Source organism: Neomonachus schauinslandi, chromosome 9, assembly GCF_002201575.2.
Source record: "Neomonachus schauinslandi chromosome 9, ASM220157v2, whole genome shotgun sequence".
Classification (NCBI taxonomy): Eukaryota; Metazoa; Chordata; class Mammalia; order Carnivora; family Phocidae; genus Neomonachus; species Neomonachus schauinslandi.
Genome location: NC_058411.1, coordinates 140,382,433 through 140,408,151, shown reverse-complemented (window position 1 = coordinate 140,408,151; position 25,719 = coordinate 140,382,433). Strand labels below are relative to the sequence as shown.

General features: G+C 47.4%; 1 protein-coding gene across 1 annotated transcript in view; it reads right to left on the bottom strand.

Moving 5' to 3' along the window:
- The window catches only part of SH3GL3 (SH3 domain containing GRB2 like 3, endophilin A3), a 41,425-nt gene extending 17,101 nt beyond the window's left edge, over positions 1 to 24,324 (bottom strand). Inside the window, exons 1-5 of the mRNA XM_021680592.1 lie at positions 24,186 to 24,324; positions 21,578 to 21,711; positions 18,049 to 18,207; positions 9,458 to 9,561; positions 8,224 to 8,333 (exon numbers count right to left, since the gene is read on the bottom strand). Coding sequence (XP_021536267.1) covers positions 8,224 to 8,333; positions 9,458 to 9,561; positions 18,049 to 18,207; positions 21,578 to 21,711; positions 24,186 to 24,309 — 631 coding nt within the window. The 5' untranslated portion in view covers positions 24,310 to 24,324. The remainder of the gene's footprint in view (positions 1 to 8,223; positions 8,334 to 9,457; positions 9,562 to 18,048; positions 18,208 to 21,577; positions 21,712 to 24,185) is intronic.
- Between the last annotated feature and the right edge of the window lie 1,395 nt (positions 24,325 to 25,719).

Genomic DNA, 25,719 nt, shown 5'->3' with positions numbered 1-25,719 from the left:
TGGGAGGAGGGGTTAGCCTAGCGATGGGTATTGAGGAGGGCACGTTCTGCCCAGTCGTGCGCGCGCGCTCTCTCTCTCTCTAAAAAAAATTGTGTATTTTCCATAATTAGTCTCCTGGTTACAGTCTCTATGGCATGTGGCACTAGTTTTCAATTTACATCTTTGACGTAGCATTTCATTTAAAGTTATTTGCTCTCTCTTTTTCTCTCTCAAAAGAAAAATCTTTGAAGTTATTTGAATAAAACTAACTTCATTAAAATATTGTCAAGAGCACACCCAGGCATAGTACCCCGGAGAGTTCTTTTGTATCCTATTAGAATAATACCAGTTTCTGTCTTTTTTTTTTTTAAAGACCCCAAAGTGTAACCAGTGCTCAACAAAATAGGATTCTCTCACTCATGCAGTAGTCCACGATGGGTGGTGCTCCCTGACTGGGGGAGGGGCAGAGGGAGAGGGAGACTCCTCGAGCAGACTCCACATCCACTGCGGAGCCAGATGCAGGACTCAATCCCTCGACCCTGAGATCACCACCTGAGCCGAAATCAGGAGTCAGACGCTTAGCTGACTGAGCCACCCAGGCACCCCCAAAATAGACAATTTTATTAAATTCAAGCTGGGTACTCTTGCCTGCAAAAAGGCTTTCAGGCCAAGGCCTAACTTCTCTGCTAAAACCTGACATTAAAAATATTCAAGTCCAAAACTGTGGCTTTACCTCCTTGAAATCAGAACGATGAAAAAAGAATTGAGAACAGAATAATCGTCCTATAATATGATTCAAGGTTCTTGATGTCTATAGTCACTCGGCATCCAAAGCCACCTCGGGCGACAAACAGCAGAGAGACGCGTCCAGGGGGACACACGCGCTGAAGGACCCGAGGGGGGTTGCTGCTGACACCACAGACTGAGTACAAGACTGCAGCCTTCCTTTCAATCTCGAATCATCACCAATCGTAAAATAGGTATTTTTAAAATTTCCCAAGTGACGTTGGGAAACAAGAATGAACACTGCTGGCAGACCAGAAATCGTGAAGAATGTGAGAAATAGCTGGAAAGTGGATATGGCAGATGGAAGAAATGAAGCCCAGAATGTTTCTCAAAGATGCTCCAGAAGCGGGCCCTGAGGATGCCCAAAGCCTAGAGTCGGTGTGGACTGGAAGCCGGATGACTGGCTGGCATTCTGGGAAAAGAACGACCAGGTGAGTCCTCCCATCCCGGGTCTCCACCAAGCACCGGGGAGCCCAGGCATCTGCCTCCAGGAAGGAGACATGAGGACAGGGACCTGAACTACAAAGTCAGGGGAGTGAGGATGCAAACACCCAGAAAACCAGAAACCAATGCACCTCCCTCAGCAGAGCATCCCTTATTCCCTCACAACCAGGGGAGGTGGGCAGTGGTAATAAGACACACACATAGAAAGTATGATTAATATTCTTAGAGGGACATGAAGAATCTAATGACTTCTCAAATTGCATGTTAAAATTTAAAAATCTGACTACTGGTGTGATAAGCAGAGTAATAACCATCTCCCCACTCCCCACCCCAGATGTCCACATCCCAGAACCTGTGGATTCCTTCCTTACATGGCAGAAGGGGATCTGCAGATGTGATTAAATTATAGATCTCAAGACAGAATGATAACTCTGAATGATGTGGGTAGGCCCAATTTTATCACCATGTAATCACAAGGGACCTTAGAAGAGGAAGGCAAGAGAGTGAGAGTCAGAGAAGGAGGTAGGACAATGCAAGCAGAAGTCAGACAGCTTGGAAGATGGTCCACTGCTGGCTTTGAACATGGAATGAGGGGCCACAAGCCAAAGAATGCAGGCAGCCTCTAGAAGGTAGATGAGACAAGGTAACAGATTCTTCCCCAGAGCCTCTTGAAAAAACACCAACACCTTGATGTTAGGACTTCTAACCTCCAGAACCTTAAGACAGACAATAAATTTGTGTTATTTTAAGTTTATTCAATTGGAAAAAGAAATTCAATAGATGGGCTAAATAAATGAATAGGTACAAGGAAAAAAATACACAAGGTGAAATTTTCTCAGAGAACAAAGTAAAAAGAACAGAAATCTAGAAAGCAAGAAGGAAAAAATGAGCCAAAGAGAAAGAGACAAAAGTTTCAACATCTAATAGGATTTTAAAAAGAAAAAAATGAGAGAGAATAGATCAGGATATTTAAAGCATTAAAAAAAATTTCCCATCATTAAAAACAGGATGAGTTATCAAATTTAAATAAAGGTCAATGAGAACAAAGGGAGGGGAGGGGAATATAACCAGTCTTCCCATAATTCTGATAGAACTGCCATAATTCTGATAGAATTCTGATAGAACAGGAAGAGACAACTTCATAATTACAGTCAGAGATCTCAATGCCCTTTGCCTGAAAATTAATAGAAAAGACTAGACAAAATATCCACAAGGTACTGGTGACTTGAACTATGTTATCAAACAATTTGACCAAATTGGCACTTGTAGAACCCTTCACCCAACAAGAACAGAATACACGTGCATTTCAAGCAAAGAACATTTACTAAGATGGATCGTATCCTGGGTCATAAAAAGGAAGTTTCAAAAAATTTTAAAGGGTACAAGTCATTTGGAGTATGTTATCTAAGAAAAATGGAATTGATTGGAAATCTAAAACAGAAAGATAGGGAAAATCCCCCAAATATATGGAAACTAAATAACATACCTCAAAATAAACCATGGGTTAAAGAGGATATCAAACATGAAACTAGAAACTATTTTTAAGAGGATGAAAATGAAGGCAACATACCAAGATCTATGGGGCACTGCTAAAGCAGTACTTTTAGGGAAAAACCAGCACTAAACACACAGATTAGGATGGAAGAAAGGACTCAGTGACCTCAGCCTCAACCTTAAGAAATTAGATGAAGAGCAAATGAAATTCAAAGAAGAAACGGAAAATAAAGAGCAAAGTGCAACTCAATGAACTAGAAAACAGTAAACAATAGAGAATCAATGCAACAGAAAACTGGTTCTTTGAGATTGATACATCTATACACAGAGAGAAGACACAAATTTCCTATCAGAAAAGAGAGCAGTGACATCACTACAAAATCTATATATAATCTTACAAGGAAAATAAGGGAATATATTAACAACTTTATCCCAATAAATCTGGCAACTTAGATGAAATGGACAAATGCCATGAAAGGCACAAACTACCAAAGCTCATTCAAAAAGAAACAGATAACCTCAATAGCTTCATATCTATAAGGAAATTTAATTTGTAGTTAAAAACCTTTGCACAGGGAAATATTTTAAAGAGTAACTTTACAGAGAAAACTGACAAATACAGCCTCAGCCAGGTGGTCAGCAAAAGCATCGATTACAATTAACATGAATAGTAATATTTCATGTTGATACCCTGAGAATGGCACTTGGCCTCTGTGGTCTTCCAATTTCATATCCCAATTCCATATCACCAGTCTCATCATGAAAAAAAATATCAGACAAATCTCAACTGAGGGACATTCTACAAAATACCTGAACACTACTCCCCAAAGCTGCCAAGCTCTTAAAAACAAATAAAGTCTTAGAAACCATCACAGCCAAGAGGAGTCTAAGCAGATATCATGACTAAATGTAATGCACTGGTCTTGGATGGGATGTTGGAACAGAAAAGGGACATTAGGTAAAAATTAAGGAAATCTGAATAAAGTACAGACTTTAGTTAATAATAATGTAGCAATACAGGTTCACTAGATGTACCAAACTCATAAGATGTTAATAATAAGGGAAAAAAATAATAAGGGAACAGTTTTGCATACATAGGAATGGTGTGTACTATCTCTGCAAATTTTCTATAAATCTAAAACTATTCTAAAATTGTCTTTAAAAAAAAAACTTTCTCACGAAGGGTTTATCCCATGAATATAAGATTGCTTTAATTAATTTAACATAACTCACCATGTTAACCAACTAAAAGAAAAAACATATTATCAATTCCATAGATGCCAAAAAAATTCATTCCTGATAAAAACTCTCAGCAAACTATGACTGGAAGGGAATTCAATCTGATAGAAGGCATCTATGAAAAACCTACAGCTAACATCATACTTAATTATGAGATACTGAACGCTACCCTTCTCACATCAAGAACAAGGCAAGCAGGTCCGCACCAACTATTCTATTCAACATTATACTGGAGGTTCTAGCAGGTACAAAAAGGCAAGAAAAACAAATAAAAGGCATCTTAACATCCAGTAAATCTTTATTTGTAGATGACATGATCATCTCTATGGAAAAACTACAGGATCTACAAAAAAGCTGCTGAAACTAATAAGTGAATTTAGCAACATGGCAGGACACAAGATGAATATATAAAAATCAACTGTATGTCTATACATAGCAATAAAAAACTGGTCATTGAAATGTTATAAAAATAATGTTTAAAGTCATGAAAAATATGAAGTATTGAGAGACTGACTTAAAAATGTGTAAGACTTATCTGCTGAAAACAGCAAAACATGGCAGAGAGAAATTAAGAAAACTGAAGTGGAAAATAGACTATGTTCAAGATTGGAAAACTCCATATTGTTAAGCTGTAAATCCCCACTGAATTGATTTATAGATTCAACCTCAACCAAATCAAAATCTGAGCGTGATTTCTTTTATAGAAATTGAAAAGCTAATCCTAAAATTCACATAGAAAAGCTACTAGAACAGCCCAAACAAAGAGCTTTGAAAAAGACCAACGTTAGAGGACTAACACCACCCAACTTCAAGACTTATGATGAAGCTAGAGTAACCAACAATAAAAAGCTGAATGACAATGGAAATGTAATGATAGTACACTGTGTGATACAGCTGTGAATATTATTTTAATGCTCATAACATTGTAAATATTGATACAGGATATAAAAATGGAAGTTACCGCTGAGGCTTCAGAACTGTTAAAAAACAAAAATGGACGTACAGGAGACTGCCATGTAGAAATTACAAACACAAAGACCAAATTAGAAGAGACAGGAAACTAGTTTTCACAACTCCTCATCCCAACCTTATCTATGCTATAGATGGGTCAGGAGATGGAGATCAGAAAGGGATTTTAGAGAAATTTCTGGAGAGCCTGAAAGAGGGGGGTGTGTTTACGTTCTTCCTATTTCACATCAAGTCAAGGGAGACATTTAAAAAGACCCGTAAGAGGTGCACCTGGGTGGCTCAGACATTAAGTGTCTGCCTTCGGCTCAGGTCATGATCCCAGGGTCCTGGGATCGAGTCCTGCATCGGGCTCTCAGCTCCGCAGGAAGCCTGCTTCTCCCTCTCCCACTCTCCCTGCTTGTGTTCCCTCTCTCTCTGTGTCTTTCTCTGTCAAATAAATAAATAGAATCTTAAAAAAATAATAAAAATGGGGCACCTGGGTGGCTCAGATGGTTAAGCGTCTGCCTTCAGCTCAGGTCATGATCCCAGGGTCCTGGGATCGAGCCCCGCATCAGGCTCCTGGCTCAGCGAGGAGCCTGTTTCTCCCTCTCCCTCTCTCCCTGCTCATGCTTTCTCTCTCTCCCTCTGTATCTCTCTGTCTCAAATGAATTAAAAAAAAAAAAAACACTAAAAAAAAATAATAAAAATAAAAAGACCCATAAGAGAGCTTGAAATATGTTCCCTGGAGTTTTAAGAACAGAAGTGGTAGATGGAAAAAGAGAGGAGAAGCCAATTACAATCCCTTTGCTGACACCCATCTTTGCCCTACAATAGGCCAGAGCTTGAGGAGGGGGAGCCCAACTTCAAATCAAGATCCTGCATCCATACACTCAAGCGAGAGGAGGACTTACGTTACCCAAGAAGAGCCAGATAAGTCACGGGGCTGCCCATGTCTTCACCAAGAAGTAGAGGCAATGACATTTAACATAACAGCGTGGGTTGGGGAGTTGTGCATGGTCAAAGTGATGGTGACATGATGAAAACAGTGATTATGAGTAACTTGGAAGGAGGAAAGAGGAGGTGAGGAGAGAAGTTCGTGGGAGGCTAAGGACAGGGAGTGCAGTCTTCATCTGCCATATCAGGAAACCACAGATCTTATCCCAAACCAAAAAATCAAGAACTAGCAATAGAAGCATATCATTTAGAACAACGGAGCTAAATACCAAACAAAGAGCTGAAAGTGGGTTCTTCTGAGAGCAGGAAATGAAGATGAGGAGAGGGTAGAAAGGGAGACAGCTGCTTTTCATTAAAGGCCTGGTAGCACCACTTTCTTTTTAGAACTATATACACATATTAGTCCCATCATTTTTATTTTTTAATTGAAAAAGAAATCTTAAAGGATAGCAACAGTGTTGGAAGAAAATCCCATGGACCGGTGTGTTATGAAGAGGTGGTTTGAAATCCATGGGCAAATAAGTGAACTTCGACTTCAGTCTCGTACAAAAATTAACTCAGAGTGGATCATGGACTGAAATGTAAACGTGTACAAATCTGGGGAAAAAGCACAGGAGAACTTGTTCAGTCAGAGAAAGCTCAGACTTTACGCCAAAAGCACGATCTTAAAAGGAAGAAATGAGAATTTCTTTTAAAAACTTTTGATCTGCCAAAAACCCTGTTAGAAGAATAAAAAGAAGCTACAGAGTGAAAGAAAATATTTACAAACCACATATTCGTCAAAGAACTTATATTCAGAATATATAAAGAACTCTAAAATCGCAACAATAGGGGCCCCTGGCTGGCTCAGTTAGAAGAGCATCCAACTCTTGATCTCGGGGTCATGAGTTTAAGCCCCACGTTGGGTGCAGAGATCATTTAAATAAATAAAACTTAAAAAAAAAAACACACACGGGCGCCTGGGTGGCTCAGTCGTTAAGCGTCTGCCTTCGGCTCAGGTCATGATCCCAGGGTCCTGGGATCGAGTCCCACATCGGGCTCCTTGCTCCGCGGGAAGCCTGCTTCTCCCTCTCCCACTCCCCCTGCTTGTGTTCCCTCTCAGGCTGTGTCTCTCTCTGTCAAATAAATAAATAAATTCTTAAAAAAAAAAAAAACACACACACAACGCAACAATAAACTGGGGAAAAAACTTATTAACATCCCCATATGTAAAGAATGTGTATGAGTCAATAAGGCAAAGTAAACAACCTAAAGGAAAAAGAATAAATTAACACGAACACACAGTTCAGACCTAAGAAAATACAAATGGCAAACTAAACTACAGGGTGGGGGACAAGTTCAGCTTCACTAGTTATCACAGAAAGGCAAATTAAGATTGAATACTCTTTTTTACCCATGAATGCTTGGCAAAAATGGAAGTCAAAAGACCCGGGTATGGGGAAACAGGCATTACTACATCAAGAGTAGTGTGCCCGTTTGGGAAGGTCATTTGGCAGTAGCTACTATCATTTAACATTTGCATTCACTCTAACTTAGCAATTTCACTTCCAAGGAAGACTTGCCCATCAGCACATAGAAGCAGATACAGTGTATTGCTTTTAGCAAACAACTGGAAACAACCTTAGCGTCCATTAATAGGGAAATGGTATAAATAATGGAAAGCTATGAAACCATTAAAAAATAGGGGGATAGAGATTGATCTATATGCATGACATGGGAATAACTCCAAGAGAAAGCAAGCTGCAGAACAATACACCTGGTATGATCTTGTATTTGAAAAACAGAAAATAATCTAAAACCATGTGTATATAGTGTAGACACGGTTAAATTGTTAACCGTGGCTACATCCAGGGAAGGGACAGGGATGGAGCAGGTGACCACGAGAAACTACAGCATGACTTATACCGATTGAATGTTGTTTTTCTCCGTCGGATCATTTTATCCGAGAACATATCTGTGTCACGCATCTAACGAGAAAATAATGATGCAGCATTTAAGACGGTGCCTAGCATCCAGCAGGTGCTCAACAAATGCTCGTTCAAACTTTTTTTTAAAAAAAACTAGTGAAATATCTTGAAAGAGTTCAAAACGTAAATACAGAGGACCACGAAGCTCTCTGGTGCCCTGGCCAGGGTTTTAACATATCAGAAGGCAGTAAGTGGTGGAATTCTTCCTAGTGCCGGTTTTTGAAACTTGACTTTTGAAACTTGCCATAAGTATCCAAAACCAGGAAGCAGGAAAAGGAGCATTCCTGAGAGGAAAGGGGGGTGGGATTCACCAAACAACTAAAGAAAAAAATTCAGGGTCTCACACCGAATGCAGCAGTAAGCAAAGGCCTCCCTCCAGAGCACACTTAGCCACACAGAACGGTCATCTTACCTGTTGTCTTTCCTGACGAGGTGGTGGACACCCCATTGAGCTCACTAGGACTCCTTTTGATGGGCCGTGGCTTATACTCTCGTCTGGGGACACTGGATGCAGCTGATATTCTGAAAAACACATTTTAAGATCAGTCAGACGTCAGATGAAGAAAGCCATGCTTCCAAATGTACATTTGCACTGCTTGGGGAGCCTACGAACTTGGGGGAGAGGTGGTGGTTGTGAAGGGGGTAATTTTTACGCATTGGTTCGTGAGTAGCCCAAAGTGATGGGGGTGATATCCCCGGCGTAGTTTTTCGCTATATATTTGAAAGTATGGGTCTCTCACAGAGTCTCTGAGGCCCCTGTCAGGTGCCAGGTTATACTGGGCACCCAGCAACGTTAGCTGCCTTTTCTCCCCTTCTGCTTATGCAGAGACAGAAATACACAAACATGATCGTGTGAGCACTGCATGCATGCCCCCCCGCAAAGAAGTGGATGCCTCAGAGACCGGCCACACCTGAGAAATCTGCCATTGATTTAAGCAAACATTCCTCCAAACGTATTCACTATCATCATCCCATGTAAAACAATATTCGGTTACCAAACCTGGTCAAGAATGGGGTAGGTTTTTTTAACCCACTCTATTAATTAATAGGGTTACTGGGCCTACTACGTGTGATATTACTAATTTTCAGAGAAATATAAAATACATCATCGTTAAAACCTAAGGGGAACGGCCATCTTCCTTTGACCATTCAGAAGGTATTTTTGACTCTTTCGGTACCTCTCTGAGTCAGTATTACGAACGGAACGTGGGCTGCCATCTGCACTGGATATTTACATACTTTCCAGATATTTACATACTTTCTGAGTATCATCTCACACTTCTCCACATCCCTACACGTTGGCAAGGAGGTACATGCCATCGCCGCCCTGGCTTAAGCTCTCAAATCAGCAAGGAAGCCGGGACAGCTCTGTCGGGTGAGCAGCTCCGTCAGGTTGCCCTGAACACAGGTCACGGAAAAGGGCTTTCGTGAAACACAAAAGGAAAAAAGCCGCCAGATTGCTTTTCCCAGCTCTGTCCCTTTGGCCAGAGCCACGTACTTATTACTTCAGTGCTATCCCACACCCAACCATGAAAGCCAGCTAAGAAAATTCAAAACAGAATGGGGCAGCGGGAAGGGGCAGACGGAGGGACTGATTCAGATGGAGTTTACTCGGCAGCCCCGGGTTGGCAGGGCACGTATCTTACCGCATCTGCAGATTGCTCTGTAACTCCTGCAGGATCTCCGTGGACTGTTTGTGATAGTCTAAAGCTGCCTCTATAAACACGGCCAACTGGCTGACTTGTTCTACCTGCAGCAAAAGTGGAAAATTATGCCAAGGCCTATGTAATATTCAGAGAGAGAGAGAGGCGGGACCAGCAACAAAGACCCAGCTTCGCAGGGAAGCCCCGCGTCATCCTCGGCTCTGGTCCATTTCTTTTCCTTAGGCTGCGTCATCATCACGCGGGTGGTGGTAGAAAGCTGTATATTCTGGAAAACCATGTTCAAATTTATTTGTGATTAAAATTTGGTTTAGCTCAATGGAAGCTGGTTATCCCAATTAGATGACACCCTCAGGAGATTTTTGTGCTCTAAAGCTCACGGATCTGAACACAGAGAGATAAAGCTTTCCAATGACATGGGAAGCCAACACTGAGTAAATGAACCTCTTCCTTAGTGAAATGTCTCTTCGGGCATCTTCTAGCTAAGTCAAATCAGGAAGCCAAGTAAATTAAGCTGTTCTCACATAAGAAAGGAAACCAGGGGAGGGTGGGCACCAGGGCAAACACTTGCCAGCTCCCTGTGTCTCGTTGCTGTCCGCACAAAATCGTGGCCATGAAACATGACAGCCGAAAGGAATGAACTCTACAGCCTCTTGTATCTCTCGGTCCCTCGAATCGATGGAAAAACTAAAGTAGAAAAGCTCTATCACATAAGAAAGGCTGGAAGACCAGGGGATGCATGGATGGAGGAAGAGGCGTCCCCTGTGGGAGCTTCCCCGCTTCCCCCATGCGTCTGAACAGCTGCTCCAGAACAGCGGGATTCATGACGCTGATGTTGGCAAGCCTCGGACGCAGGACCTCTGGGTTGAGGTGATAAGGACCCCCAGCAAGAGCCCCGTGACCTCCAGATCCGGAGAAGGTCACAAACCAAAATCAACCCCCCCTCTTCCAAAGCTTCCCCAAAGCCTATGCATCATTCCCATGTGCTAAGCAGCTTGAGGGCAGAGTCTGCCCTGCTTATTCACCCCGTAAAACCAACCACGGACTGGTCCACCTTCAAAGACCAAGCTGCTTCCATCTGTTGCTACAGACCCTGCTTTGGCTGCCCTGCACCCGCTTTCCTTGCACACATATCAACATGGGCTCAGTACACACCTGAGAAACCCACAGCATCCCACTGGTGCCCCGCTATGCTCCGCATCCGAACAAGGAAATCCCGTTGTGTTACAGTCACTTTGCCGCGCTTGGGGCTGGAAGAGCACCAAGCCTAGCCTTAAATTTCCCAAAACCCAATAAACAAAACAAAGACAGCCTGGCCCCACGGAAATTCTAAGGATTTCTTAAATTTCACCTCTCTGGCTTTCACGTTTAAACAAGTCCAGTTTAACGGCCCAGCTCGACCACAGCAGAATCTGCTGAAGCAGGAACTGTGCTCCCCAGCTGGCGGGAGCGGCGGGTCGGGTCCGATCTGAGCCACACCTCACTGCCTTCAGTAAAGTTAACTTCCATTTTAATCCCCACTTTGAGATATGTTTGACATTTCTCTTTTCAAAGGAGCAGTGAAAAAATGAGTATTCCTGGAAACATACGGGGGGCGGGGAGGGAGGGAGAGAGGGAAAGATCACCAGAGCTCCTGTCTGGTTGGCTCAGACAAGTTATGTAATCTAGAGATGCATCTGTCACTATTCGTTCGACGGCTGACTTTGGGAAGGAAATGAGTCCCAAGGCCCCTTGGGAGAGAACAGCGGTGCTGCTCGGTGCTCAATGCAACCACTGGAGAGACGGTGCTGCAAAGTTCCTGCTGGCCGGGAAGCCACGTGGTGCCACAAGGGGCTTATGTGCCTCCCCGTGCCAGAAAACGGAGGCTTCCGCTTGTCCCCGGGCCATAAGCAGCAAGGTGCGTGCGGGTGGTCTCTGCTTCCCAAACCCCAGGTAGGATTCAACACCTGGACAGGCAGAACCAAGGCAGCGATAAAGCCAGGCCTTGCAAGTACCTGTCCGGAAGGTAAAGCGTTTCTTCCACCGGCCACACCACTCAATCTGGCAAATCCACCTGTTGACTCGGGGAAGGTCACCTGGGATGAGAAGACAGGTGTAACTCTACTTAGGGCTGAGAACAACACTGCCCCTCTCTGGTGCCACCTTGGGAGTGAAGTGTGACCACGCATCACATACACAGAGCTCCCGGCTCAGAGTAAAGTGCACTCGCCGTCACGGTGGGTCACTCCTGGCCAGGTGCCTGAAGCAAGAAACTCAGACTTCCCAGTAAGCTAGAGGAGAAGGAGGGAGGGTCCAGGTACGGGCCACGGTGCTGGCAGATGGTGGGGCGAGGACTAGGAAGCTACCCGGGGCAAAGGAACCAGAAAGAGCTTGTGGTGGAGAGGAAAATGGCCCCCAAAGATGCCCAAGCCCATCTCCCCAAATCTGTGACTATGTCACCTTCCCGGGCAAAAGAGACTCTGTGGGTGTGACTGAGTTAAGGGTCTTGAACTAGAGGATGACCTGGGTTATCTGGGTGGCCCAGTGTCATCAAAGGGTCCTAGAAGAGGGAGGCAGGAGGGCCAGAGTCAAAGAAGGAAGTACATCGGGGGGGGGCAGAGTAAGAGGGATGAAGATGCCTCATGCGGGCTTCACGGCCGACGCCACCCCACTCCGCGAGTCCTCGCTCCCTCCCCTGGGGCAAGACTCAGTGTGTCTCCGGGGTGTCGCCCGTGGGCACACTCTCCTTCAAAACCCTCTCATTCGCTGCAAACCAATGGCTGATTATAAGCACATGAGGCCGTTGGGGGTACTGAGCCCTGGGGATGGAGGCAGAGCACCTACGTCCCCATACTACTGTGGACTACGAATACAAGAAGTCCCCGGGCTGTGGCCCCAGGGACACTTGAATTGGACCTGAGCCACTGGGGTGACCTGCAGACCAAGTGCAAAGGATCTGGGCTGAACCCAAAGGAAGGACGGCTCCAAGGACTGCATCCTGTAGTAAGATCAGCCCTCTGCAGAAGGTTATAGAAACAGTGGCCAAGTAGGAGCAGGGCTGTGAACTCTCCTCCTCAGACCCTTCAGCGACTAGTTACCACAGGACCGGTTGGCGGCCAGGTAAGTGGGCGGAGAGGCACACCCTGAAGACCACGGCACGAGGAGGGATGAGAGGGATGTCAGTAGGTACTAACGCCCTGCACCCAGATGCCTGGAATCTGCAGCGAACCTGGCATGCAAGAACGAGGAAATGCACCTCTTCTGGAATGCGACAAGCCATCACCTTTCACAGCTGAAAATGGCATATTTCCAACGGAGAGAGCATCTTCGATCTGACTTGTGGTTATCCAAGTGATCTCTTGCTCCGTCATATCAAAGACGTCCACTCCTTCTGGACTCCCCGCAGAAGCTAGAGGAGTCTGATCTTAAACAGACGCCTTTGCTAACGGGGCGAGAGCTTTACTCAGAGTTTCTGAGAAAGTCTGAGCAAGGCAATGAACTCAGTAGCCTAGATAACAGCCCCTTATGCTTCCATTCTCCACTCCACATTCCCAAAGGGTTTCCTGACATGTGTAGGTCAAGGTGACTTTCCAGGGGCAAAGAGCTGAGCAGAAGTGAAACCAGAATCAGATTTCAGGTGGTTCGCTCCTTGTTGGGTGCGCCTTCCTTCCACGAGCCCGGTTTTTCCTAATGTATCTTGTGCCACGTGTCACCAGTCCCTTGAAATGACAGCAATAATGACGATGATGCGGAAGGTCAAACAGGTTTGAGAAACTCCCCGGTGTGCCCTGCCTTAGGAATCTCTCCGAGACCAATTTTTCACATTGTCATATAAAGACTCTGAAAAGTCTTGGGATCAAGAAAACCTGCCTAGTTTTGTCCACGTGAGGGTTTGCCAAACTCATCTGAGCGTAGAAACATTATTAGTGCAACCTACTACAGCCCGTGGAACGAATTTAGGAAAATGCCACCCCGGAAAGAACCCAGGAATCTGCAATCCGGTAACCCCACTTGTTATGGGGTTACTTGATCCTCCCTCCGGAGGATCCCCAGGCAGGAGACGTGGACCAAGAGAGCTAGAGACAAGTGCAGGTGTCTGGCCTCATGGGCCTGGAATGGGGATATTCTAGGTGCTCTCTCTGGCTCCTGCAAAGTCAAAGACCTACATTCCATGATGTCACGGGGTGAGGAATAGACTTCTCTGCAAAGACAGAAGAAGAGTGTTAGCAGGCCATTCCCAAGAAATGGTGAAGGCGGGCAACCAACCTGCTCAATTTCCCACACCCCTACCTCAGAGAAATTGTGATGGGCACAGGGGCCCCTCTCCTAGCGGGAGCCCCGCCAGGCCTAACCCTCGGGGCTCCCGGGAAAGCTGGTGGACCAAAACACCTCCGGGCTTGCATCTGTGCACGGAATAATGAGCAACAGGTGAAGAGATGCCCAAGTCTCCAATCCAGCCCCGACTGACAAGACAACCGAGGATTCCAGCGTGGGGCCAAAGGAGACTTCTCTTTAGTTCTCCCATTCACAACTCTGCCAAACTCAGACAGGAAAATAAACGCCAGTTTCCTTGGGAATGTCGGAGTGACCGATTTGGGTCCCTCACACCACCCCTTCCTTCTTTCCACATCACAGGTGCAGGGGTGCTCTGTCTGACCGAGGAAGTCAGGGGGCCCCCGACAACCAGGGTGTCTGCACCCAGCACTGAATAGGCAGTAAGTGGAGTCTGACTCTGAGGTCTGGATTCTTTAAGAATGTGGGCTCGCCAAGATCTGCCTTTCTGCTCTGCCCGCCTCACTCCCCCTATGGGTCCCAAGGTCTAGACTTCAGTCCCGGGGTAGGTAGCTAGAGTCCCATTGTGGGCCCAGGCCCAAGCTGCCCACACGGATTTCCAGAAAGTCCCATCCTCTGGGCAAGGGGCCGGTATGTGACCCTTGTTCCGCTGTCCCTGTTTGTTTCTCAGTTGGGAGAATTCAGATGTGAGGACAGATGAGCAACCACCCCCTGGAAAGCCCCACAAATGGCCCATTGGCCAGAAAATCCTAGGCAAGGGTTACATAATCTGCATTTGGAGATTCCAGAAAAACCAACTCTGTGCGTCCCAGTCAGGGCTCTCCTCAAACCAGGCAGATCTCTGGCGTTATCTGGCGAAGCTTTCCTTGTGTCTTAGCCGCGGCTACAAGATGTGAGGGCTGGACAAGACACCCACCCCCCTGTTCCCTGGAGAGTGAGACTCTGGGGTTCGAACCGTCAGTGCCAGGCAGAGATGGGCGGGTGGTACCAGGCCCCGGACACGCCACCCCCCCCTTCATTCACGCCACTCTGCTTATCTACCTCCTCCAGCCCCTCTTCTCTCCTGCTGGGGAGGAGATCAGGGAATGTTCCCTAATTAGCAGGATGGCTTATTCTGCCCCCAAAGCCAGCTCTGCATGACCAGAGGCCCCATGTCTCAGAGTGTGTCTGGATAGCCCAGCAGGGTGGCTTTCGTCAGCTGAGGACAGAAGGACAGAAGTCCTAGCTGGACATGCGTAGGTCCATGTCATCCCCTCCAGCACCAGTGCCCAGGAGGCCCATAGGGTATAATTACTGGGTGTTCTCATCAGTGAAAAGGGCGGCCCCTTGGTTCCAATCTGGCGTCTGTGTCCGTTACTCACCTAGAACGCAAAGGGGTGGCCAGCTCTGACTGACGGCCCCAAACCTCTAGCTCACGATGGTACCAACATCTCCCACCTGTGTCTGGAGGAAGCGCCAGGCCCTTGGCCGTCTGCCACCACGTCCCCGGGGAACAGGCACGCACCTGGGCGGTGGCAAGTGCCACGTCGGGTGCAAGCGCCGTCCAAGCCCCTGGACAAAGGCGGGGCCTGCAGACCCACCGTGTTTACCTGGGAATTAAGACCCCAGCCATCTTTAGTGGCAGGATCGGTTCCTGGAAGAAACCCCAGCCGTCCTGAAGCATCGCTCTTCCTCCTGAGCCTCCTCACCGAGAAAGACAGCAGCCACAGATAGAAGGGGCCGAGCGGCAAAGGTTGGACAGGAGCTGGTGACCCACAGAGAGCAGGAAGTCAGGGTTCTGTGGGCTGCAGGGCCCTGGGGCTGGCCTGGGTGTAGAGAAGGGCAAGGGCAGGGCTGAGAGCTCCGTGAATGTGTCCTCCCCCACGCACCGCTTCTTTGTCTTCCACCTGCCGCTGATCCCCAAACACCAACCACCTCCGCATCCGCCTGTCAGGTCCGAGGGCTGAAGTGGAGAAGATTTTCTAGACCGTGCCTCATCCACAGGACTGCCAGACCACCCGGGCCTGGCCCGGACACACCGACATGGAAAAGGTCAAGACAGTGCCCTTCTGGGTCTGATTGCTGCTGCCCCAAGAACAGAAGGAAGGCAGCCTTCTGGAGCCTACACGGCAACTTGTGAGCGTCCTCGACTATAAGCCCAGGAAGGGGAAACAGTGAAAGCAGGCATGCCATGCTTGAGGGGCCACCCCTGCACCCCTCAGGCTCCAGCACGAGTCACTCAGCACACGGCCCCTTGTCACTGTCACCATCATCCTTGTCATCACCACCAACCGCTTCGGCACCGCTATGGCCATGCCCGCAGGACTCAGCAGGCAGAGTACCCGGGCGAGCCCCGCGGTTAAAGACGGCACAAGGAGACGAGACCAGAGAAAGGGAAGCAGCCCCGTTCCAAGGCGGCTCCAAAGTCCTTAGCTGTCTTCTGATCTCGGTCTCCTCCCACCTGCGTGGCTGGTTTCCAGGGGCTTTTGTCAGAGGGCAGAAGCAACAGGCCATCCCTGAAACGAGCCAGCACCGCCTGTCGGACCTGAGGGAGCAGCTCAGGCTCCCCAGAGGTGAACGGGGGTACCCTCCACCCCAGGACACCTCAGGGGACGCACTGCAGTTCCCCTGCAGGGCTGGAGTTAAGACCTAGCTCTGACTCGTGCCGGGGCGGGGTGGGAGGCCGTCCACTCATTTGCGAATACGGTCACTGTCAGCCAAGGGACCAGTGACCGAGTTTCCATACGGAAGGGATCATTCCTGACTTCTGCTTGACCTTGAAGGGAAAACAGGTCAACTGGGGGAACTGGCAGAGACAGAGAAACCGAAGGAGACCCCTAATGGAGGGCTTTGCAAAAAGCCCATCATCATCGTGCTTCGTGAATGAAAAAGCACACGGGGCAGGCGGGCCGTGAGACACACGAGATTCAACCTCAGAGTTTAAATCCACCACTACCAGGCACGGGACCGGAAGGACGACGTCTGCCACGGCCTGGTAAGGATCAGACGCATCCAATATGTCACACTCCAAAACCACGTGCTGAATACTTCAAAAGATCAAATACGGCAATCGGAGACGAAACAAAACCAAAATTGCTGATGGCTTCGGGACAATTTCAAGAGAAAATTGATATTTTTAAGGGAAAATAAACAAACAAGAAAAACAGAGCCAATGGTTACACCTCTTCCCATTTCCCGTAAGATGTAAAAAACCTGATAAACTATTAAAAGGAGAAGCATAATAGAGTGTACTTCTCAGCACTCAGGTTTCGTGGACGGGGGGATTTTCAAATTGTTTTCTCCAGGATCAATGTCTTGTCAACACTGAACATAATTCCCCAACACGTCACCACGGCAAAGAAAGGCTGCTCAGTACGTTTTGTTTGACTTAACTCGAAAATGCGAGACCTTGATACACCTTTTAATGAACTATTGGAAGTAGAACATGGTTTTGCAGATAAATAAATCCTCCAACTTGTCTCCACAGGTTTGAAAGTTCAACAAAGAGGGTCCAAAGCTAAGGCTGGACCAAAACGGCACAGGACACTGCCAAGGCCAAGTTTAGGACAGGGACGCCGGAGACAAGCAGGTGGCAGAAGGCTCTTCCAATCGGGCAGCAACAAACACGAAAGGCCTCATCACCGAGGCAAAGGAGGGAAGCCTTCAGCCTTCAGGATGCGCAGGACGGGGTGACCATACCTCCTCAGTATGCTGAATCTAGCTTCCCTTGGACAAATCAAACATAAGCTGGCAGGAATCAGAGTATGACAGAATATTTTGCATTTCTGAGGGATCTGTGTCGAGACCTTCACGATCCCCGAGCTCACAAGCACCACCACTCAGGTACAGCTGAACAGTGTAGATCATGCTCTGATATCCTGAACGTTCACGATGACAAGAAAGGCATCAGAGAGCTGCTCCTCCTCAAGCATCTGCCTCACACGGTGCTTCTCTCAGTCTTAGCAAAACTGCAATGACCACACGATATGGGATTTCCATTCTCCCGCAGAACCACCACGCGACGGCCTCAAATACGAAGGCCGTTCCGCTATCTAACTCCCCAAATGACCCCCCTCCCCGGGGCCACCTGGAGCACACCTCGGGAGCAATCCTGGGATGAAAAGGACTTCTCAAGATCTGAGGTTTGAGTTGGGGCTTGCCAAAATGTCCGAAGCTATTTCTGAGGCAGGAGATAGATAATGGCTACAGAAAATTCTGGAAGCTTTTGTAAACTAAGGCTCCGGAGCTTCTCCTCATGTTGGTCCTAATCATATATTCAATGTTTTTAATCACATTAAAGTCTCCTGTTTGGTTTAAATACTTACATCATTTTCTAAAAAATTAAACATGCTTCTTTCAGCCAACTCCTTTGACTCTTCAAATTTTTCTACCGCTTGTCTGACTTCTTCATCTGGTATCTTACCTACTCGCTTCTTTTTATAATCATAATCCAGGCGGCGGCCTTCCAGCTTTTTCAGGTGGTGCTAAACAAGACAAAGGAGTCCTTCAGAGAACTGCACACTCAAAACACGGGGCAAAGAAACCTTTGTTGTTTCCATGAAAATAGCCATTGCTTTTTGTCCGTCTACATTCTAGGGGCAAGGACACATCTTACATGTCTGTGTGTCCTCAGCATCCACTTGAGGCCACCTTTACTGCAGACCCTCAAGGAATATTTTTGGGTGGATGGATGGACGCGTGGCTGGGTGGGCAGATGGCTGGGCGGATGGGCAGGTGGGTGGGTAGGCAGATGGATGGATGGATGGTTGGGCGGGCTGATGGATGGGTGGCTGGGTCGTTGGGTGGGTGGGTGGGTGTGTGGGCAGCTGGGCGGATGGAAGATGGGTGGATGGGTGGGTAGATGGATGGTTGATTGGATTGGTAGATGTGTGGGCAGATGTATGGCAGAGTGAATGAGTGTCTACATGGAACATGAGGACACAGATCAGCACTCAGATGCCATTTCCCAAAGTTCTTTATAGGACCCCTCACTTAAGCTCTATTAATGTCCAGATAATTTCCAACTAAATTAACTACACCAAAAATAAGCACATTTCCTTTGGCACTACTGTCAAGTCCTAAGGGCTAGATTATAAAAGCAGAAATTTCTAGTAGCCCCTAGAATACTTATGCATATCCCATAAAGTTCCCAATTATAGAACACGTTCAATAAATGCCATCGATGAATATGTATACACAGAGGACAAACATTTACAACCTCTGAAAGGTGAGATTTCTTTAAAAAAGAAATAGGATCTCTTTAACAAAATGTAACAATTGTAAATATTCGATCTGTCCATTCATGGAATGGGCTGCCTTGTGTGGTAGTAAACTCCCCATCACAGTCTGTGTTCGAGCAGAGGGATCCCATGTCAGAAATGCTAGAGACAGCTCAGCTGTATGGGGCAAGGGAGAAGCCTGAAAGAGTTTACACCCGCAATCCTTGGAAAACAGGTATTTGCTGTCGAATGTATCCACAAAACCAGACCATCCCACTGAAGTATGCAGGTAACGTTACTATGCATTTTAGTGAACAGCCCTGGTTCTACTTCCATTATGAACTGGCAAAAACAGCATACGGGATAAAAAGCCAGAAGCATCTTTCCTGTATGTTCTGTGACTCTGGGCAAATCTGGCATTCCCTCTGGGCCTCCGTGTGTGGTTATAAAACGGGAATGGAGAGGGCCAGCCTGGCTGCTTATGGGCCGAGAAATGTTTGGAATCCATTAACCCTTTACAGGTATAAGTCAGCTGGTCTTAAATGAGCAGGTTCTCCACTCCCGGCGTCTGAAACACAGAAACACAGTGGAGACTGTGAACGGCTTCTGAACAGACTCTGAACTCTTGATCATCGCATGACTGACGTGGAGACTGAAGTGTAGGTTTACAGTGTTTCTGTATCAAACAGCAGCTGAGGAACGAGATGCCCCGTAGGATGTTATTTTGTTGCACAGGGAAGGCCGACACTGAAGTACAGTGTGTTCTGCACGTTTGTCTGGTCCACACTTGGTCCACAGCCAGCTCTCAAGCCGTTCCGGTGGAAGAGCTACGCTGCCCAGAGGACTCTGGGTTTTCCTCAAGGACAATAGCACAAGAAGAAACGGCATATTATATATTTCAGCCAAGGGGGTCTCTGATTTGAAGGTTCTGCATTTGGGAAGGCTGTTTTGGTATCCCCAGGCCCCCCAGAATGTCCCTTCTTCCCCAGAGTCATCTATTCTTTGATAATTTGCAAGCACAAACCCTGTCCTGGGCCTCGTGGTCCCAGAAGTGAACAAAGCAGGACTCCTCACCCCAAGGCACTTACTGCCCAACAACAGAGTAGAAGAAGCAGGGAGGCTCAAGGCACAGGGGAGCGCAGGAGCACCTGATCAAACCAGGAGAGAACCAAGGCTTCCCAAAACAAAGAGCATCTGAGATCTGAGAGGTGAGTGACTAAGCCAGGAGGGGAGGGGAGGGGGAGAAAGACAAGGAACAGAGCAACTGCCCGCAGCAAAACATCCCCCCGGGGGCTGCAAGTATTGCAGGGAGGCTGGGCAGCCTAGGAAGGGGCCATGGGCCAGGCCCCAGAGGGAAGGAGAGGCCAGAGAATCAGGGCTAAGGTGGTGGATCTGTAAGCGGCCACCAGTGGGCAGCTCCGGAGGGTCCCCATCTAAGGCTGCACTGGGCGTGGTGCGGAGAGTGCGCTGGAAGGGGCAAGGCGTGAAGCCGCGAGTCCAGGGCTGCCGTGCTCAAGCGTCTAGATGTTGATGCAAGAAGCCAAGAGCCAGAAAGGGAAGAACGGAGATTCAGGAGAGAGGACAATGGCCATGGCCATGGCCTCCAGAGCCCAGTGGAGGCCTGGCTTCAGAGGGCAGGAGGGACACGGTTTCCCCGACATGGACGGGAAAGAGGACCCGGCGAGTGTCGGGTGAAAGGCACACTAGGGGGCAGGGGTGCTGAATGTTCCGGGAGTCCCTGAATGGTTGCTTCTGGTTTTCATTCAACTTCCCTGAAGTCCCCTCCACACCCTCTGGTTTCCGTGCAGATTCTAATGCCCATACAGGCATCTAGGACTTTCTGATCGGGAAATCTGGACGACGGCTCAAGCATTTGCCTTTGTCACATGTGATGCTGATGCTGCCGGTCCAGGGGTCCCCCCACAAGAACTCTTGGGCCTGAAGAAAGGAAAGGGGACATCTCCCAGGTTCAAATGACTTCCAAGCTGGCCCGGGCTTGCATTCAGATCACTCTTGAAGGCGCCTGGAGGCAGGTCCTCGGAGCAGCTCCCTAAGAGCATCAGAAGTCAGCACAGGCTGCCCCTCCAGAGTAGAAGTCCCGGCGGGGTAGAACTCTCAAGTCTGTTTTTGCACATATACAAAAACACCATCAAGCAAGTGGCATGTGATCACCGACAGGTCCCTGAGAGCTCCCATGTGTGCTCTCCAAGGCCATTGCTAACAGTTTTCCAAATGTAAAATGTCAATTCCCAGATACTGATTTCCTTGAGAAGCAGTGAAAAATCATGACTACAGGTCTGGTGCAAAATATCAAGAGATAGGACTACTACGGTATGATTTTGATTATAAAAATTCTACGATGGAGTTATGGAGTCATTTTGTTAGGTGAGAAATGGCTGTGGAAATACGCATCTTTCATCTTGGCTTTCAGCTAGCTGGCTTCAATAAGATACAGAAGAAAGGGCTAAGAGGTTCTGGGTCTCTTTCCCAGTGAGCCAGGTAAATATGGATTATTCTTCGAGCACCCATAATAAGATGATGCTTTCACTGAATCCTTACAGAAGCATTCTAATGATTTTAAATATAGACATCATTTTAAGGAGCAACGGGTAGATTTATAGCCTGGAAGACTTACCCCAATCTCTTTTAGATCTTTGTCTTGGAGTAACTGAAGTGGGTCAATAAAAGTTTGCTTTACGTTAATATCAAGAGAGTCTTTCACCTCAGCCATTAGCTTCATGGATTCCCCAACTTCTATCAATGCATTGCCTTGAATAGAAAATGCAAATAAAAAAAGTTTCTTTAGCAGAGTCCTCGAGGATAATGGTGGTATTTATTTCCTTCCCAAAAGTTTGTGGATGACGGTGCAAAAAGGTCCTCCCCCTGGGACTGGTGAATCCTGACTCAGAAAAAAAAAAAGAAGAAGAAAGAGAGAAAGAAAGTGTCCTTACGGTCCGTATTTTCCTCTACCCTCTGTACTCTCTCCACTATATAAAATAAAGGTTGGAGGCTGAGAGAGACCGAAGCATTTCCCACTTTGGCCACTAGATGGGGATAAAGCTCCTCTTTAAAAACTAGTACAGGTATCCCCTGCTTTTCGAAAGTTCACGCTGAACCCCAATCACCTTTACAAAAGACCTACATTAGTCCTTGGTCTTGCTAACTGAAAAAAATCCAAAGAGGATTGTTGCTTTCACTAAAAAAAAAAAAAAAAAAAAGCAAGAAGAGAATAACATTCAGCCTTTGTTTTGCAGCAAGTTATTAGAGAGGCGATGTGTACCCCAAGTCGTGAGAACAGCACACAGCACCCCAGCATCCAGCTGCCACGGCTTTGAGCTGTGTCTGTGAACATCTGTGCTTTGCCTCGATTTATTCTGTGCATGCACAAGCAGGACTAAGGTATGAGAAAAGCCTAGGAGAGGTTATTCTGGGGGTCTGGTAACACCCCCCGATTTTTCCACATAAATTAATAGTAATTTCTTCTTTGCTTTACACCATTTTGGTTTACAAAAGGCCTCGTAGGAATGCTCCACTTTCGGAGAGCAGGAAAATCTCCAGTTTTGTGAACTGGCACCTAGGGTTCCTTAGAAGTTCGAGAACAAAATCCTTCTTTGTAAACTATAAAAGGATTCATTCATCAGGGCTAAGTATCAACCAAGAAAGGTTACAATAGAAATAAATGAAAAAAACCTCCTGTCGGCTTCTAGCTACTAGATCTTGAGGTCACTCCCCATCTCCTTCAGATGGCTCTAAGGCTCCTGACCCTTTCTGATGTCAAAGAAAGCCTGGCAGGGTCACATGGGACAGCCTTTCAGCAGGATGGGCAAGGTTTGCTCCTGAAATGAGGCGCGGGCCAGCCACGCTCGGGCTTGGGCAGTGCTCGGCAGCTTTTGCTGGATTAAGCCCTGGTATCTCAGTGCCAGCTAATCCACAGGAATTTGCAAGCGGGAGTCCTGGTGGCTGAGCAGAATGAGGGCTGCAGTTTCTCTCGAAGAATCTCTGGGACGTGATGCACCAGACCAAACTATGTTTCCTGTATTGGAGTTTTCCAAATTGACCTCATAAACACGCAGAGCATGGCGTCTCTCAACTCTGAGGCTAGAAAAAGACCTTAAGAGGCAGCCCAAGAATCTGCATTTCTAGTAAATTCTGACCTTCAAGTTGCTGCACCTACTAGTCCAGCCATGCACAGTTTATTCACCTGCAAAAGGGCGACAGCAATGAAGACTCACCTCACTTTTTTAAAAATAAACTAGATAGTGCATGGTATAGGACCTTGCAAAATAGAAGTGGAAACTCTTACTCTAAACTATGGCTGGCCAGGACTCCATTTTGACCCACTGGTAGCTTCATTCCTCCTAAATGTCCTTAACTCACTCTCAAGAGTCTAAATCATTCCAAGATAAAGATGAGACATCCCTTCCCAGCCTGGGGACTCTTTCCTGCCCAACCGATCAGAAACGGAAGCTACTGTTTCTGACCCCTCTGCCACCAGGACCCACGCCCCAAAATGTCAAATTCGACTTTGACAGACACATTTCCAAATATTTCCCTGGAGACTCCAAAAATTAATGCTGAATATTGGCCATCACCTCCATGGACCTCACATTCCTCCCCCTTGCTCAGGCTTGGTGCTACGGATTCCACAAGGGCGTGGGGCGAGGCTTCCACCCACTGAGGCTTCTGCACTTCAAGAAGGTTCTACCATGTGGCCCCGAAAGGAAAGCATCCGACAGTACAGTCTTTTCCTCAGAACAGCAAGCAACCTATCCACTCCCGACGCCCCCTGACACTAGCTCTCCTCCTTAACACAAGTTCCCTTAGTACCTAGGGACCTGGGAAGCCATCAAACTGTCTGCCCATCCAGGCCCCTGCCCAGTCACCATGGCAGGTGCACTGCAGGACTGGCCTTGGCTGTGAGGGCCTGCCTGGCACCCTCACCAGTCCCCTCAACGGGCCCGCCTTCAGGATAAGGAATAGGCCATCTTGTCCACATTCCCCCATGGAATAAAATAAAATTCACCTTCTATTGCTCTGAAAGATACTGTTACCCCCTGTGACTAATGAGTGTTTTAGCAGGGAGTCTGCTTGAGGATTCTCTCTCCTTCTCCCTCTGCACCCCGTCCCCATTCCACACTAAGTAAATAAATAAATGTTTAAAAAAAAAAAAAAAGGCAGCACTGTGCACCACCTCGGCTGGGCAGGAGGCGCTCACCGCTAATCCAGGCACTGCGCACACTCACCGAATGCGGAGCCCTCGCCCAGCTCCTTCCCGAACTTCAGCATACAGTCGCCCAGCAAGCCTTCCGTCTGCGGGTAGCCGGTGGTTTTCACCTGTCCTCGAATCTTCGACACAGTGTTCAGCATTCCTAGCTTAGCTCTGTATGCTTAAAAACATTGTCATTTGTAATTCCTTAAAATGACAAGGCAGAGCCACAGGTCCGTCGCATTGAACAAATGACGGCAAAAGAGAGGCCACCTGGCACACAACTTGAGGGAGGCCTGGAGCGAGGGACAGGGCCGGGTGTGACCGATCCCATCTCTCACAGGATTTCCTAGACTCTTTTACCTGGGGGAGGGGGGGGGGGGGCTGCTAAGCGCATCTCTGCACAGCGAGGATGGAACGCAGAGATGGTGCACGCTCCGTGGACTGCAAACACAGGACCTGGGCTACCCCAGCCCACGTGCAGGGTGAGATACTGAGAGGCCTGCCGTTGCCCACACCCCGAGTCAGGTGCGGACACCTGGGCAGGCGCTCCTTCCCGGGGTCCAATGGATCACTAAGAACAGAACTGCTGAGGTGGATGTTTCAAACCACCATCCGGCCGTGAACACCCTCCCCATGCCCCAAGAATGTATTCCGTCTGATTGTATCCAGTGTCGTGATGAAGGGCTGCTCATTCCTCTTAGGAAGCAGAGCCAATGGGAGGAAACGGATCCCCCCGCCCCCACCCCCGAGGGAACATGAGTCTGTGTGTGGATGGTCCCTTAGGGAAATGATGGGCGGCCACGCTCTTCTCTCCGACTCAGGCAAGGAGTGTTTACTGATCCCGGCTCTGTGGGACGGCCCATGCCAAGTACTGGGGCTCCAGAGAGACCCAGGCCGCATCGGCCCTAACGGAGCTCAGGGTCTAGGTACTACTAAGGCAGAATATACCAGATGTACTTTGCAGATAAAGTTGGGGATGATGTCGGAAAAATGAAACCATAGCGATATTGCTAGATAAGGTTGGAAAGACGCCCCTAAAAAGGCAGAAATCGTATCAATAAAGTATGGAAGAGGGAATGCTTATGGTCTATAACCAACAGATAAAGAGCAGGCAGGCTTGACCTAAACAGAAATTAAAACAGGACAAATCAGGAGATATCTATGGGAAAATGTGACTATGAACCGAATCCCAAGCTAAGGATTTGGGATTTTATTCTACAGGCCAGACAGTGAATCACATACTAGCTTGTGGTGTTTGAGATAACTTTAGGAAGTAATGGGATAGACTTTTATTTTCTTTGACTTTAATAATTCCATGTTTGTTTTCATGTATTCTAGACCAGTGCCTCTCAAACTGTAATGTGCATACAAATCACCCAAGGATCCTGTTAAGATGCAAAGGCTGATTCAGGCAGTTTGGGATGAGCCCAAGATTCTGCATTTCCCACAGTCTCTCAGGTAATGCTGGTCCTGCTTTAGACATTCCCCTGTGCCGGCCTTTCTGAATCTTGCCCACCTCAGCTTCAAAGCAGTTTTCCTCCTGGTCCCTGCACAGAAGCTTCACCCTC